The following is a 16,562-nucleotide window of genomic DNA, read 5'->3' as shown; positions in this document are numbered from 1 at the left end:
TGCAACGTAATTTAAGTTAAGGGTTCATTTTAAGGGACATTTAACGCTAAGTGTGTTTGGCGCAAACGGGTCTCCATAGCATCCATACATATAAACTCTAAGCTGAAATTTGGTATATAATCAATAATTTTTATGGCGATCCCAACTTTTTATGACTGTCCTCAATTCCTAATGTCGTTTTTTGGATATTTGAAACAGAAATGGAGGAATGGATTGTTATATTAGGTAAACAGTCACAGCGTAATCTACAAATATTGTTTATTTCTTCAGTATGAATATTCCCTACAGAATAAATTCAATTCAATGGTACATAATGAACTTCTGCAATAAAATTATTTACATCGGGGTATGGAACAAGATAAAATCCTTAATGTAAGGCGGAATCCTTGCATAAAACGAAGCAAATATTCCGTTTTATTCGCGATATATCTTTGTACTCTTCAACGCAACGATTAAAAATTCAATAATAATTATCTCAACTAAAAATAAATAACATACATTAATTTTAACTATGTACAAATTTAATTGAAATGGCATATTTATCACATGGAAATGCTTGGTCACCAAAATGGTTTCTAACTATTTGGAAGTTTATTTTAACAGGTTCAACAGTCTTTGAGGAATGAAAATACTTTCATCAGTTTTTTAGAGGATTTTCAACAGGAAATTCTGTTGAAAATTGATTCCACATTATACTGTTGGTTCGATTATAAAATTTCTTTCAGAAAAAGACCTCAACTCGACCATTCATGTTATGATTCGATCGTGGTTTTCTTTCCAAGAATAGATAAACTTATCGAAGCCCCATGATAAGTTGCTCAATCACAACCACAGTTCAGGAGATTGCAGTCGATAAGGAATAAAGTAGCTTAAATCGAATCCGAAACAACCCAGGCAAGTATAATGTTATTTGAGTGAAATTCAACAGAAAAGAGTATTATTTATAGACAAATCCCTCCGAAATCTCTTCTTCTCAACTCAATCTATCGTAATATCACATATGCATTGGTATGATTCAGACCTTAAATCGTGGCTATCAGTCCATAATACTGCAATTCGCATTTCCCAAACGTTTCACCTTACATTTGAGCTTCAATCACTGAATTGGTCATACTTTGGGCGATTTTATCACCATATTTTTCAGATAATTCACTGATAAATGCGTTTTACTGTTCTGCGGCTGCGTATTGTAAGACTCTATGTTGTTCATGAAGTCACACCGGATTGTGTTCAGATACGCCTGTCTGTACTGCTTGTTCATCGTGACGTAAACCACTGGATTGACGCAGGACGCTGAGTAAAGAAGGATGTACCCAAGGACGTGAAGGGGAGGATGATCAACCTCACTGTCCAACAGTTTAACAATCGCCAGGGGTAGGTAACACACGACAAAGCAGATGAAAATGACCAAAACCATTTTGGTGATGTGCATTTCGCTCCTCTTGTAGTTGGTACTCGTGGTGTGCTCCGCCATTCTTTTGTGAGACTGCCGTACCACCCAGAAGATCTTCGCGTAACAGATTATGATCACGATGCAAGGGGTCGCGAAACCATAGAAGAACAACATGTTCTTCGGATTCCTACAGTACTCGTCTTCCTTGATGGAGCAAGTGCCGAGTTTTTCGTCTAAACCAAAGGTGCCCCAGACCCCGAACAAGGTGGGTATCTGGATGCCGTAGCTGAAGGCCCAGATCCCGATGATGTAGAGGGTGACCCTGGTCTTGGTGAAGATGCTGGGGTACAGCGATGGCCAAGCTATGAGGATGTAGCGGTTGATGGATATGATGACAATGCTGAGGAGGGACACTCCTACGCTGCCGTACCTCAGCATGGGGATCATGGAACACAGGACTTTACCGTGGATCCAGGTGCCGTGGAAGAACTGGCTGGCTGCGAAAGGTACTACCAAGAAGCAGAACAGGAGGTCGGAGATGCACAGGCTGTAAGAAAAATATGTTTTCGTTACTTCATGGAAAGATGGGCTTAAATTTATTTGATTTGTGTGTTTTGTGGACTGTTTTAGCTTATACAGGGTGACCTTTTGAAAAGAACCTTTACTGTTAAAACCCCAACTTCATTTTTCTTTCTTGAAATTAGCTGTACGATTATTTCTCTTTGATTTCCATCCCTAAACTTTTTTGGTCTTTTCACTAGTGTATTAATACATGCTTATTACAGAGACAAACTGTTAGTCTCTGCTTATGACTTCAATATTGAAATATAAGTATAATATAAATAGCATTTTCAGAGACTTCAAAAAGTACTATTGAAAAATCCTGCTTAACATAGCTTTAGCATGCGATATAGGTATTCGATGTTATAACAAGAAACAAAGTATGGTGAGAGGCGATTATATTCGAAGATATATAAGAAATAGCGATGCCGCAAGAATTTCATGAATCAGTACGAGATCACCATTTGTGAATCATCGGAAAACCAACTGTTTTTCAATCGGGTTTGCGGCAGCAAGATATATTTCCAAGAATTAGATGATGAAGATTGAAGATACTCAAACGGTATTATCGTCATCGTCTGAAGATTGTTAACATTATGAAAACTGGAACTTGATGACTTGTCCATTCGTTTATCACATCTGATTGTGCTAATCGATTAATGGACTTTCTGCTATCCTCTTCTTGGAAGAAACACTCATTTGAGTAGGAAAAATCCAGAGAATTTCTTGGAAAATATACATACTCTCAAACCATCTTCAAATGAAGAATTATTCCTAGAACTATCCTTTTTCTTCGATTTATTCGACATCTATTTCGAGATTCTTTAAAATCAAGGAAGATCTTGTTTCAGAATCTAAACTAACAAGAGTCATGAAGCTCCAAATATCTATTGGCCTATATTTGAATAGGAAGAAAAAAAATTGAAAGAAGTTTACAGAAAAACTCATCTTATGATATAACTTTTATCAACTATTCAAAGAGTGGTAGAAAAATCGAAAAGGAATTGTCCATGTTAAAATTTTGAAGGTAGGATATCCTCATATCCTGCACCAAGCAAAATTTGCATTGTTAAATAAACGAACCAAAAAGAACGTGCAGATAATTGAATGCACTGTATCTTCCTACGTTGAATAATAAAATATTTTTCCATATATATCAGTTCCTACATAAGCCCGTAAATATTCATGATTCGAATTTGGAAATATACATTTTAGATGGATGTCAAAAAAGTCAGCTCCTCCTTTCGTTTTATGGCGTAGTTCATTTATTCCAAGCACGAAATTTATACAGGGTCTAAATGAATAGAAAACATTCAAGGGGTGATTCCTTGTCAAAAATTTGAGTGGATCTTTCATATACGGGGTGAATCTGCTGCCAGTATCTTTTAAACCAAGCTGATTCGGAAAAAATGATATAGAAAAAAAGTGTTTCTTCTGACCTCAAGAATTTAATATTAAAATATTTGTACGAGTCGAAGACTCACCTTGTATGTGTCCATTTTAATTCTATCAAACTTCTAACGGACTATAATTATTTACGATTGCAATACGATATATTGGGAGTTAAATTACTTTGAATACAAATAGAACAATTACGAACTTTTCCATTTAAACTGCTCGTTTTAATCGCTCAGTCTTATCGCAAAAAGTCATATTTTTGTATAACTTCTTCATTACTCACATTCAGGAATTTTAATGAGAATAATCGCTCATTATATCATGAACCACGAACATATAATTTTAACGTCATTTCTAGTTTCTAAACCAATCAAAGAGTCCAAGAGATCCAAATATCAATTAATGCTCTCACCTTGCTATAAACGCAGCGGCTACGGTCCTGATCTTGGCGTTTCTGATCAACGCCACAACTGTCAGGGAATTTCCCACGACTCCAATCACCATGATGATGAGGGTGATCACTCCAGCCGCTGTCAGCATGGGCCGGGAGTACCTGTAAAAATCACCATTGATGAAGAAATTGACACCCATCGAAAATAACAGAGAACAGAACTGATCCTTGTGGATCCCCGTTAAACGACTACTCTGGCTTTGAGACGAGAGCAATGCATGCTTCTGCCTTTGTCTTGTTTATCAGTTTCACAACTACTGTTGTCGATAAGGGCTGTCCCTTGAAAAAACTTCTGTATGAAGGGAATGGTTAAGATAGGTCGAGGAAATGGTCGGTATAGCTTATCACATTTTATCTATGCTCTGGACCAGGAAGGACAAGCTCAAATTCAAATTTCAGCATTGAGTATTAATACAAAATGTGAATAGCCACGATACAGGGTTGGTCTTTGACTCGTACAAATATTTTAACAGTATAGATTCTTGAGTTCAAAAGAAACACTTTTTTCCTATACCAAGTAGTAATAAATATCCTATGATCCATTCTCCGTAAATACCTATAATGGTTACCCACCATGGGACACCCTGTATATTATTCAACTCGTATATTAAGTCATCAGGTACTCTACTTGGACGATTTACCTAACGTTATCCTTTAGAAAATTGCCATTATAACATGCTAGTTGAATGGTATACTATTTTTCCAATACGAGTGGTAGAATGAAATTCATTTTCCATCCTAAAATATCAATGACCTCTCCCCTTGTTTTCCAAGCTCGATGATGGGCTCATACGAATAAACTGGGGTCGTAGTTCAATTAGCTTAATTGATGTATCCTCCGTTTGTATTCGACTTCATTTTTCGATACACTGGAACAGTCCTCCGTACGTTGAGCGAATAAAATCTTAGGAATGCATATAATGTCCGAAAAATTTTAAAATTGGACAATTTTATGATTCGAACTGCATTTAGTTTTAGTTTTTTGATAGGAACTCTCTTTTAGATACGCATAAGTCTGTTTTTTCATTTCTCTAAGTAGGTACTTCTGTAAAATTACTTCGAAAAATTATAGTTTGGAACTGTTGTTGTTAATTATTGGTGATAAGATTGCAAAGAGCTCTGGGATTCGAGCGTAAAGTGCACATTTTGCATGGATTTATTTTATTAGCAACAGGTTTATGTTCAATAACTTTACTTTTGACCAACGAACGGTGAAAGTGATCAGATTTCAATTTGTTTCATGTCTTATGCTAGGAATCTGAGAATTTATTCCGTCATTTGTTGAGATCACGTGAAATACCTTCTTATGACAGGAAGTGATAAGTACTGCAGGTTTATATTCGTGCAATACAGGGTGTGCCCTAAATTAATGCAACAAAATTTGGCCCCAGATTATCGAGGCAAAATAAGTTGAATAATTTTTTATTTCTTTCCCAAAATAGCCTTTTCTTCGGAGCATTTGGCAGCAATCAACTGTTCTTGAAACAAATAACGTAATGGAGAAATAATTTATTATGGAAATTGCTTGTACGCCAATCGAAAAAATAGTTTCATTCATCGAGTCAACAGAAATTATTCAATAGACTTGGTGTGTTTGAATTTCAATTGATTAACAACAAGTGAATATTTGAATACAAGATTACATGGCAGTAGACAAGGATTATCTACTGCGTCGTTAGTCAGGATGTTGAACAATGACATAAAAATTGAAAAAATGAAATAATTCGAGTTAATTATCACTAGATTGAATGGATTCGACCAAATTGTTGTTTGATTCTAAAGTAATGAACAGAAACTTAATGGATTTGATAGTCCTGTTTCCGAGGAATTTGCATGTTATTTCCGGTAAAGCGGAAATGCTACAGTTTTATTCTGTGGTTGATTTTCATATTCAAGCGACTCAAAAAAACCGATGGGAGAATTCTCTATACCATAAACAAATCTAGATCGTAACAAAATGGGCTATAAACTATGATTGTGTATATACAAACACAGGAAGTGTCGAAGTTGACTAAAGAATTTTTGAAATTATACAGGATGAGTACTTGACTCTTACAAATATTTCAACAGTAGATTCTTGAGGTCAAAAGAAACACTTTTTTCCTATACCATTTTTTCCGAATCGGCTCGGTTTAAAAGATACAGGCTGTTGAAAAAACATAAAAAAATTTTATTTTTAGATCTATCTCACAAAGGGTTTTACGGAATGAAATGAATTTCGGACTATAGTTTTTCATTTATTTGATTAATCTTTTTCGAAAACAAGATATCATCCAGGTCTTCCAGTTTTCTCATTATGACCATTACGTACCATAAAAATACCAAAAACTCAAAGATCTCAACTTTTGAAACTAAGTTGGATGCTATCAAATGAATATTTGAATATTTTGTAAAATAAAAGTATTCTTCATATTTTCTCGTATAATGCGCTGTTTTCGGTTAATTTGATGTTCAAAATTTAAAAATATTCGGAAAATTGGGTACTTTGACTGAATACAACTCTGTTTCGAACACCCACAGATGTGTAGTGTCATAGTTTTAGCCCGTTATTCTGAAGGGAATTTTCTTTCTCCAGGGGTGGCATAGCTCATTAAGGAAACTTAAAATGGCTATATCTTTTTATCAGGGCAGAATCGTAAAAAATGGTCTATGAAAAAAGTGTTTCATTTGACCTCAAGAATCTACTGTTAAAATATTTGTACGAGTCGAAGACTCATCCTGTATATGAAGCTTAGTATTAAGTAATTCAACACAATAGAGGATTTCGAATCAGCTAACTTTGAGGGGTACACAAGTGTTATGGTTAGTTTCATGTTTTAGTGATTTCGAGTTTTTTATGAATCCTTATCAATTTTCTAAGGAAATAATCTTCAGTGAATATCATTTATCCTACTATGTATTTTATCGATAATAGTCAGTGAGGATTTTTTTGGGGCATTTACAGGGTTCAAGAAAATACCTGATGGAAGTGCGCTTATTTATTTAAAACTAGCTGACCCGGCAAACCTAGTTTTGCCATTTAAATTATTTCTAAGGTAGATAATAATAACTAACTCATAGTGATTGTGTGACAATGTGGCATATGAGTAAAGGAGACGTGCTGTGGATGATATTCCATAAACAAAAATGTGTTTCGATTTACTCGATATAAGTTAACTTTTTGTCCAAATGTCGAAAACCTATAAGTACTCTATGATTGCTCGATTGGTCGTAAGAAAGAGGAATGCCTTTTTTTCTGTTCTGTACAATTTTTTTTGGGAATATTTTTTTATATAAACCTTGCCCTAACAATAATAAACACAACAAAAAAAGAATTGTCCAATTTGGTGCGATCGTTTGAACAATAAATCATTTTGAAGTAAACCATAGATCCTCTTTTATTAATATAAGAAGAAGATAGATTTGATCAAGCGTATTGAAGCCTCTGACTTCTAATTTGAATTTCGATGTGGTACGATGAAAATTGTTTCGAGGACTCTGAAAATAATCAATCTTATGTGAAAATTCCAGCGTTTCAATCCTCAAAATTAGCCCAGGTACGTTGCTATATAAAACCAAAATTCGCAAAGAATTCTATACCCAATTTTTTCCGAATTACCCCGGAGAAAACCCAAAAATTCACCCAGGTAAACCGCGAATTGTTAGAATTCGAGGAAATATTCGAATTTTTCCGGTGCATTCCCACAGTTCCATCACGAATCGCATGAATGAAAAGGAAATGCTGAATTATCGTCGAAGGACAGAGTTCGCTTACGAATCACCATCGGAAATCGGCAATTTCAACAACAACGCGAATTTCAAAACGCCGCACCGTCGAACTCTCGCAAAACGATTTATTTTCGGACTTGAATTTGGAGCGAAGACGCGTAACTTCGCACAATATGCAAGACACATGTCTAAACGCGACTCTGGTGTCGCACCTCCAAACTCCAGGCCGGCAGATGAAGAAAAACAAAAACAAAACACGTACGTACCTCACCAGTTCCGAAAAATGCGAACGCGCGGTCACCTCCTCCATCACAGAACAATTCCGATCCATCACTGAACACAGAAGAGTTAATTTAAATGGAGCATCACATAGGGGACTATCCCTTTTGTCAGATGACAACACGCACAGGATGGTTAAAAATTAATTTTAATTGCAGCCTTTAACTGGTAATAAACTGCCGCGCGTAGTAAAATGCAACAAGTGATCGACTGAATGAGCCAGCCACTACCATCGAGGCCCGGGCTCTCTCGGTGTCGTTAGTCATTTAGTTAGTAATCATTTCGTTGGAAGTACCATTGGAACTAACCAAGATCATGACTAACGCTGATTTACCTTTCAAACTGGATACACGGGAGTGTTATCTTTCGCTTTTGTGTCCGTTTCTCTGGTACCTTTCGTGTTTCTTATCGCCCTTACGATTTTTAGCCTCCGTTATCTACTGTACACTCTGTTTCGGCACTGATTCATCATCAGTACCGATTTCGCACTTCAAAATAACCCGAAAATTGGGTTGTGTGCTAAGAGAAAGTTACTTTGACAAATATTTAACGTCATAAAATATGAATATTCTTAATTGATTTCCGCTGTGGAATGGGGCGTATGAATTGTACAAATAAAAAGATAAATACGATGAATAAATAAATAAAAAGACAGATAAACGAAATAAAGATTCCCACAGAAACCAACCTTGCTTTATTTTTTCCGAAAATGTCAGAATACGTCAAACAACCTTTTTTAAGGGCATTCAGCAACATGAGATGCAAAAAAGCATCGTACACCTTTCGTTCAACTAATGGTTAAGCTCTTTCGATTTCAAATATACAGGGTCATTCTTTGACTCGTACACAAATTTTAACAGTAGATTCTAGAGGGCAAACGAAACACTTTTTTCCTTTACCATTTTTTCCTAATCGGTTCGGTTTAAAAGATACAGGCTGTTGAAAAACCATAAAAAAAACTCATTTTAAGTCCTATTTCACAAACGGTTTCATCGAATGAAATGGATTTTGGAATATAGTTTTTCATTCATTTGATGAATCTTTTTCGAGCACAAGATATCACCCACGTCTTCCAGTTTTCTCATTATGACCATTACGTACCATAAACATACCAAAAATTCAAAGAACCCAACTCTTGAAACTAAGTTGGACGCTATCTAATGAATATTTGAACGTTTTGTAAAATAAAAGTATTCCTCATATTTTCTCGTATAATGCGCCGTTTTCGAGTAATTTGATGTTCAAAAATTGAAAAGTATATGTGAAATTTCAAAAATTGGGTACTTTGGCTGAATACACCTCTGTTTAAAAGATCCACAGATGTGTATTGTCACAAATTAAGTTTGTTATTCTGAAGGTAATTTGGTTTTTACAAGGGCACTGCTCATTATGAAAACTATACCAAAATGGTATAAGAAAAGAGTGTTTCTTTTGACCTCAGGAGTCTACCGTCAAAGACTCACCCTGTATATTTGAAATCAGAGGAAAGTTTTTATGTTTACGACGCTTTTTGACTTTCCTAGTACTGAATTCTGAATGCCCATAAAAAAATTCATATTTGCCCATTTAAACGTTTTGTAAAAACAATATTAACTGAGATAGCTGTACATTCTTTCTAATAAATTGATTAATACCGGGTGTTCGGTTTTTTATGTTCATTTGAAGGTTTGAGCACATTTTTTGTTTGTTTTTTAGTGATACCTCATTTTTTTGGTGTATGATATTCGAAATGGAGGATCCAAACTATACATTTTTCGAAAAATGAAACAAAATTTTTATTCATACAGACAAAACAAACATAATGTAATCAAAGAACACAATAAATCACACTCCATTTTGGTCACTGACCAATATTCCAAAAATTGATGATAATTATTATCGATTTCATATCAATTATCTGAGGTTACTTGGTATATCTATTTACACAAAAATTGAATTCCGAAGATACTGTAAACTCACCTACATTTTACCCATCTTCCCATCAAATATTAGTATTTATATGAGGCTCAACTAAGTTTTGGAAGCAAGTTTTATTTGATAAACACTCGAAAAAATTGTAGGTATTTGTATTGCATTCAACGTGTATATTTCCACCCGAAAGCTCGTCAATGAAAAAAAATGATTAGAGATAGTCAAATTTGAGAAAAGCACGATTTCTATCTTGTATAGGCCATTGAGTACAATAATTTTTATGAGCGATCAATATTTCCATCATAATTTTTCAGTCTACTCCTAACAGCTTTCAAAAAATCTAAACAAACAAATGAGGTTCCATTCATTCTCAAAAATAAACCTAGTTTGATCCTCAATCGCAAACCTCAGCCAGACAAAAATTTCGCCACCCTTCTTATTCCTATTATTCTTCCTAAAACTGAAAGTTATCGGAACAAATGCTCGAAGATATTATTAGACAAAGAAACAAGTGTTTTTCGTATAAAATAAAATTTTATGGAAGGGAAAAAGCTCGGTCTCAACGTTAACCTATTAAATCCAGAACTCGACGTAAATAAAACACAGGATTCTTTGTAGTTAAGACGTAAATAATGGGCTGACGAGAAACTAGACAAAGTATAGGAACAGCTGACCCAACTACATTAATTTTTGACGCCTGAAAAAGCATCTCGAGCCTCATTGAAAACTTGCGTGGGATATGGATAAATGATAATCTAATTAATTCGGTAACATCGTTAGTGAAGTATAGGTCAGGAGGTTTATCGTTCATGAGACCTGGGAAAATTTGTTCAAACAAGAAGTTCGAACAGAATTCACCAAATTAGGAGTATTGTTGGAAAGGTTACATTTTCCACGATAATAATTGGTTTGATGATTCCATTGGATCAAAAGATACGGATTTAATTAGATTCGATGATTTTAATAATCTTTAAATATCTATAGCAACCGCCACTCTATGAAATTTCGAGATTTATTACAAGAAGAGTTGCTCTTTCAGAATATGTATAACATTCGAATCTATGATTATTTTTCTGGAAGAAAGCTGACCATCGAAAAATTCTCAAAAAGATGAGGTCAGTTGAAACTTGCTCAAGACCGAACGGTTGTGCCGAAATGGATGAAATTTACAGATTTATTACTAGAAGAGTTGATCTTTCAGAATATGGATCACATTTAGATCTACGATAATTTTCCTAGAAGATACCCCACTCGAAATTTGACCTTCGAAAAATTCTCAAAAAGAAGGGTCAGTCAGTTGAAACTTCCTCAAAACCGAACGGTTGTGCCGAAATGGATGAAATTATCAGATTTATCACTAGAAGAGTTGCTCTTTAAGAATATGTATCACATTTAGATCTGCGATGATTTTTCTGGAAGCTACGCGTGTAAAAATGACCCTCGAAAAGCTCCCTAAAAGATGGGGTCAGTTAAAGAATCGTCAAGATCGAATAGTCCCACCGAGCTCGATGAAATTTCGAGATTTATTACTAGAAAGTTTTCTCCTTTAGAATATGTACCACATTTAGATCTACGATGATTTTTCTGGAAGATACGCGTGGTGAAAGTTGACCCTCGAAAAATTCCCAAAAAGATGGGGTCAGAAGAAAGAGTTCCTTTAGTTTATGGTTATTCATATAAGACCTAGTTTCTTTCTTATAGCCTTCATAAGGACGCTCTAAGCTTCTCAAAAACATCATATACAAGACCCACAATATTTTTGACAAAACTCAAACTATTCATTAACACCCTGTATATCAGGACGTTTGAAACCTCTCACCCATATCCCTATATGAATACTGTATGTCGAAGAAAGTTGAAATGATATACGTATTTATTAAAGATTACGTTCGCGATAAGCAGACTGAGATGTTTCTTCAACATCAGTACCTATTTATTCCTCCTACGCAGCTTCCATATGTGTCCAATTAACTCCGCTGGAATAACAAGGAAATCATCAAGTTTCCAATACGATCTCATCTACAATATGAGACATATACAGAGTTCAAGATACAGCCGGACCTACCTAATAAAATCCAGTGATGAATACGTACGAAATAGCAGTGTTGAAAAAATTAGTCACCAATTAGTGCGGATCATTGAAATTGTCAACAGAGATTAATTGCCATTTTTGAGCGCAGTGAGAGGTCATCATTCCCTTCTTCCATTGTTAAGGTTCCAGTCGAGTTACGTCAGAGCTGGAACCTTGATTGGGGATCAAGCTTATGAATTCATCACAGGAGGAAATGGAAAATTAGATGAAAATATGATCACTTTCTATCATAGTGGAACTGAGTTCAATTACATAATTTTTCATCGATATTGCTCTCATTTTTTCAATTATTGTCGATTTAAAGCCAACCTATGATTTCAAACGAGAAAAAAACAAATATCACATGGTTTTTTATGCCCCATCTATCACAAAAACCTATAATTGAGAGACATTCATACGCGATCCCTATTGTTGAGCAGTGTTTGTATAGAACACTTAGATACATAGATGAAAAGACATAGCCATTGTAAGTTTTCGTAATGATCTGTGCCACCCCTGGAAAAACAAAATTACCTTCAGAATAACTAGCTAAATCTGTGACACTACACATCTGTGGATCTTTTAAGAAGAGTTACATTCAGCCAATTATTCAAATTTCACAGATACTATTAAATTTTTGAACATCGAATTACTCGAAAACGACATATGAAGTCTAACCATAGATTAATAAAACTTAGTTTCAATAGTTGGGTTCTTTGAATTTTTGGTATGTTTATGGTACGTAATGGTCATAATGAGAGAACTAGAAGACGTGGGTGATATCTTGTGTCCGAAAAAGATTCATCAAATAAATGGAAAACCATATTCGGAAACTTATTTCGATAAACCTGTTCGCACAAAAGATTGCAATTAAAAAATCGCATATCATGAGTTTTACCAATAGTATAGGTTCAAATTTATTTCTAGCTCCAATTCGCCTGGTTACATTGCTCAGTTTCAGGATAAGTTCAATCATACCTATCATTATTGTGTTTCATACGACTTCTCCATAAGTATTCCTTGTTTTGATGAAGAAAATATTCGAGTGTCAATATTTAATTTCGAAATAGTAAAGGAGTTCAAGGAAAATCTCAATGCTGGCCGGTTCTACCTTGCAGACATGGTTGTTATCGAATTTGTTTTAAAATCATTATACGAATATCTTGGACGTAGATATAAAACCCAACATTATCGTCACATTTGTTGTGACATTGAACTGCTATATGACGTTGTTTTGGTGTACAAATTGGTCCAAATAAGGCAATATACCAAAAATGACTGAAATTTTATTTCAAGGGTTTGATCTTGCACAATTCATTACTGAATCAAATTTATTTATTCACGCCTTTAGTGAGTCCTAGTATTAACAACTAGATATGGGATCCTGATAATGATAGTGATGATTCTTAGTTTATCCCAATTGAGAATCTCTGCCTTCTTTAAGGATGACATAATTTCGAATAGTTAGAAGTTTGATAGGAAACTAGATACTTTCAAACTAACATTCTCAGGCTCGTTTGTCCTGATGCATGTTTCTGGTGTCAACATATTGCTAAAGACGTATCTTTTTATCACTTTTGCCATCTGTTCCCTATGCTTTTCAATATAAAAACAAGACCCTATTTTACAACGGTAATTTCCGTTGCAACAAGCATTCATATCAGTTTCACGGAACTATTACTATAAAATATAGCGGAGATATCTTCCGCATAAACGTCCAATAGCTCTTGGGTTATCGTGACTCATCGTTTATTCGAAAAATTTCTCACCCGATTCATTCAAGAACACCTGACGCATTTTGAATGATTCCAGTTAATCTACTTTCCATTTCGTCAAGGAGAGAATTGTTTAAGTCATACGAGATATTGAAATTCGAGATGCCAAAGCTTTCAACTGTTGCATTGGAAGGTGTTGTTGATATTTCAATATACAGTCTTTGACTTGTACAAATATTTTAACAGTTGATTCTTGAGGTCGAAAGAAACACTTTTTTCCTTTGCCATCTACTAAGGGTTTTTCTTTTGAATCCACTGTTAAAATATATGTACGAGTCAAACACTCACCCTGTATATGATCAAGAAACTGAACAATAATTAGGTGAAATTATGCATAAGTTTCGTGCATACAAAATAAGGAACCTTATTATGTGTTATTGAACACTGTTCGAAGTTCAACCGTTCTTGTTCCTATTGAAATCAAGTTTTATCATGCCGAATACCTTAACAATTGATAACATTGAAAGATACTACCATTGAGTTGAATACCCAAAGATATCACCTACGTAAGTTACGTATCTCACAATGCAAAATTGAATGCCATCGACGTTCTGAAATAGCAATGCCAAATCTCCTATTTCAGTGGATCGTTGAACCTTTTGTTTCAACCGATAGGCAGTTGTTTCTAGCTGGTTGTATCAATTTCTACCAATTAATACACCTAATTAAAATGGAAATAGACGAACGAGCTATTATCTGGAGTTTGTACTTTTTCCAATTCAATTAGTGAATGCGAGCATATAGCTTTCCAAGTAAACGTATATTTTTTGTAATACAAACATTGAATTTTTATTTTTACCTTATGACTGGGAACATTTTGGTTTGAAACGTGAATTTTAACAACGATATCACTTATAACATCCAGAAATTGTCAGGCTTACCGAAGGTTTCTCTAATACTGATCTAGTTTATAATGCTTTTCTCAATTCGTACCTCTTTCGAATATCGGTTGTCTTTGTTGTATCTCTTAAGGTTTATCACGGATTTGATGGGTCCATAAATTTTTTACAGCATCTCTGTGCACGCGAGTTGCAAAAGATCATACAGGAAACAATCAAATTGATTTATAGACGAATCGACATTAACTAACTGCGAGGTTTGTATTGTAAGGTGTTTGGATGCTGTTAGTTTGGAGAAAATGTAAGTAGTTGTTGCACAGTTGGTTCTAATGAAAATTGAATGGCAGGAGATGAGTGGCCTTAAATGAAGACAAAAATACCTTTCGTTACAACGGCTACTCTTGTTTATATGCTGAAGACAAGAGATCTTTTCAAGTAGGAAATGATTAGAGGTTCGATACAACTGAATGAATATTCACATCATCTAAAAGACGTGTAGAAATTGAAAAGATAACTAGAAAAATCTTCGGTTTTCGTGATAAAATGATCACTCACCTTACTAAAGCTTCGAATCCCGTATGAAACATCTTTCACAGGAAAAACCTAAGTCTACTCGTAGATATATCAGCCAAATATTCGTTTCTGCTTCACACTGTGAACAATTGAACAGGAAACTGATTCGATTGTTGGAACGTTGTGCATTTCTTCCTCAACTTTGTTAGTGACTGCCTGGAGCTAAGGATTTTTGAAGGAGCCTTATGGATATTAGTAACAACTCAATTTTATCCGAATAGGAATCATTCAATTTCCAACTATTCGTTGGTTAAGGAATATAAGGATATGGTGTAGACGATAAATAACAGCTGCAGTGATAATGAATAGGTCGATAAGGAGAGAATTATAAACAAAATAGTATAGAGTAGTAGAAAATTCAGGAAATATTTCAAGTAAAAACATTCAGTTATACTGGAACCACTGTGAAGTTATTAATTGTTGAATTTTTTACATATGAGTATAGGGCAATATTTGAAAGTATACCTTATTACAATATATTATAAGTGAGCTTTGATTTAATCCACAAAATCATCTTCCAAAAATGAATCTTCATCGGATTCGAGGAAAAAAGAAATTATGAGTCTTTTGAAATTGTCAGTTCTCGAGACATAGGGATTTAAAATAAACTCATAGAAGCTCTGACACTGTATTCAGGAACTCTGGAGTGCTTTTCAAATTCATAACCATAGCGGTCACCCATCCAGCTACTGACCTCGTCCAAAGATGCTTGGCTAGTCCAGAACAAAAATATTATCCCAATATTTTCGAGTACAGATTCTATCAAATTAAAAACTAGTATTTGATAGTGAAATAACGTTTCGAAGGTGAGTGCAAAATATGAACGGCATCCAACAGATGGTTCCTAAGATACACAATTCTTAGGAAAAAAATTTTTAATAGTTTTTTATACCTTCCCCACGAATATTTCTGATATTCATGGAGTGAGAGAGATTGTTTCATGTCCGTTATCGTATACGAAAACCCATATTTTGACCTTCAACAGATTTGAAACTTTTTTTCAAATTTTTACTTCGATTATTCCATTGGTTCATAATTGCACACATGTCAATCGCTATTTTTTCAACGAGCTCTGGTCAAGGCCAGCCTGGTCGTCATTTCCGATAAGCATGAAACACGAAATTTACTTTCGCACATAATTTCTTTATCAGTTCTGTGAACCTCAGGATTTCTCATCCTGTTCCGATAAAAAAATTTGTATATCCGCCGTTGAAATTCCTGACCGTCTGATAATTTATTTCGATTTATGTTTGGGAAGATGGAGGTCCACATCTAAAACGCCACACTCAACCATAAAACAATTCTGTTCTTCGGAAAACTAAAATAAGTACTGAATTCATGACGCCACAGATCGAAATCCAATTTTTTTTTATGAATTGGACAATATGTCTATGGACAGACAGAAAAGACGTGGAAAAATGCTGATAAACTCTTACTCAACTATGTTTTTGAGCAGAAATATTCATTGTAACGTTGTATACCTTACACTGCACATTTAAAGGAATGGTTTCTGACTCTTACATATTCATTCAAACTGTGTTTGCCTTCCTATTCATAAACACTTTGTATATGGTCTCCAACGTTACATCGATTAAATATTTTC

General features: G+C 34.6%; 1 protein-coding gene across 2 annotated transcripts; it reads right to left on the bottom strand.

Annotated features, from left to right (window-relative positions):
• Nucleotides 1-241: 241 nt before the first annotated feature.
• Nucleotides 242-15,177, bottom strand: LOC123310529 (G-protein coupled receptor moody-like). Of its 2 annotated transcripts, none has more exons than XM_044894032.1 (3): nucleotides 14,942-15,177; nucleotides 3,765-3,905; nucleotides 242-1,940 (listed from the first exon to the last, which is right to left on the bottom strand). In XM_044894032.1, the coding sequence occupies exons 1-3, from the start codon at nucleotides 14,971-14,973 to the stop codon at nucleotides 1,109-1,111; spliced, it is 1,005 nt and encodes a 334-aa protein (XP_044749967.1). In that variant the 5' UTR covers nucleotides 14,974-15,177; the 3' UTR covers nucleotides 242-1,108. The 2 variants fall into 2 exon arrangements, with proteins under 2 accessions (XP_044749967.1, XP_044749966.1); XM_044894031.1 differs by lacking the exon at nucleotides 14,942-15,177 and adding an exon at nucleotides 7,778-8,144.
• Between the last annotated feature and the right edge of the window lie 1,385 nt (nucleotides 15,178-16,562).

Source organism: Coccinella septempunctata, chromosome 3 (genome assembly GCF_907165205.1).
Source record: "Coccinella septempunctata chromosome 3, icCocSept1.1, whole genome shotgun sequence".
In the NCBI taxonomy this organism is placed as follows: Eukaryota; Metazoa; Arthropoda; class Insecta; order Coleoptera; family Coccinellidae; genus Coccinella; species Coccinella septempunctata.
Note: the sequence above shows the minus strand (reverse complement) of the source record. Positions and strands in the feature narration are given on the sequence as shown.

Coding starts and splice junctions, on each gene's coding strand:
- LOC123310529 (XM_044894031.1), bottom strand. CDS start 7,842: ATGGATCGGAATTGTTCTGTGATGGAGGAGGTGACCGCGCGTTCGCAT. Junction 3,906..7,777: donor CATTTTTCGGAACTGGTGAG/GTACGTACGTGT, acceptor TGATTTTTACAG/GTACTCCCGGCCCATGCTGA. Junction 1,941..3,764: donor GCCGCTGCGTTTATAGCAAG/GTGAGAGCATTA, acceptor TTTTTCTTACAG/CCTGTGCATCTCCGACCTCC.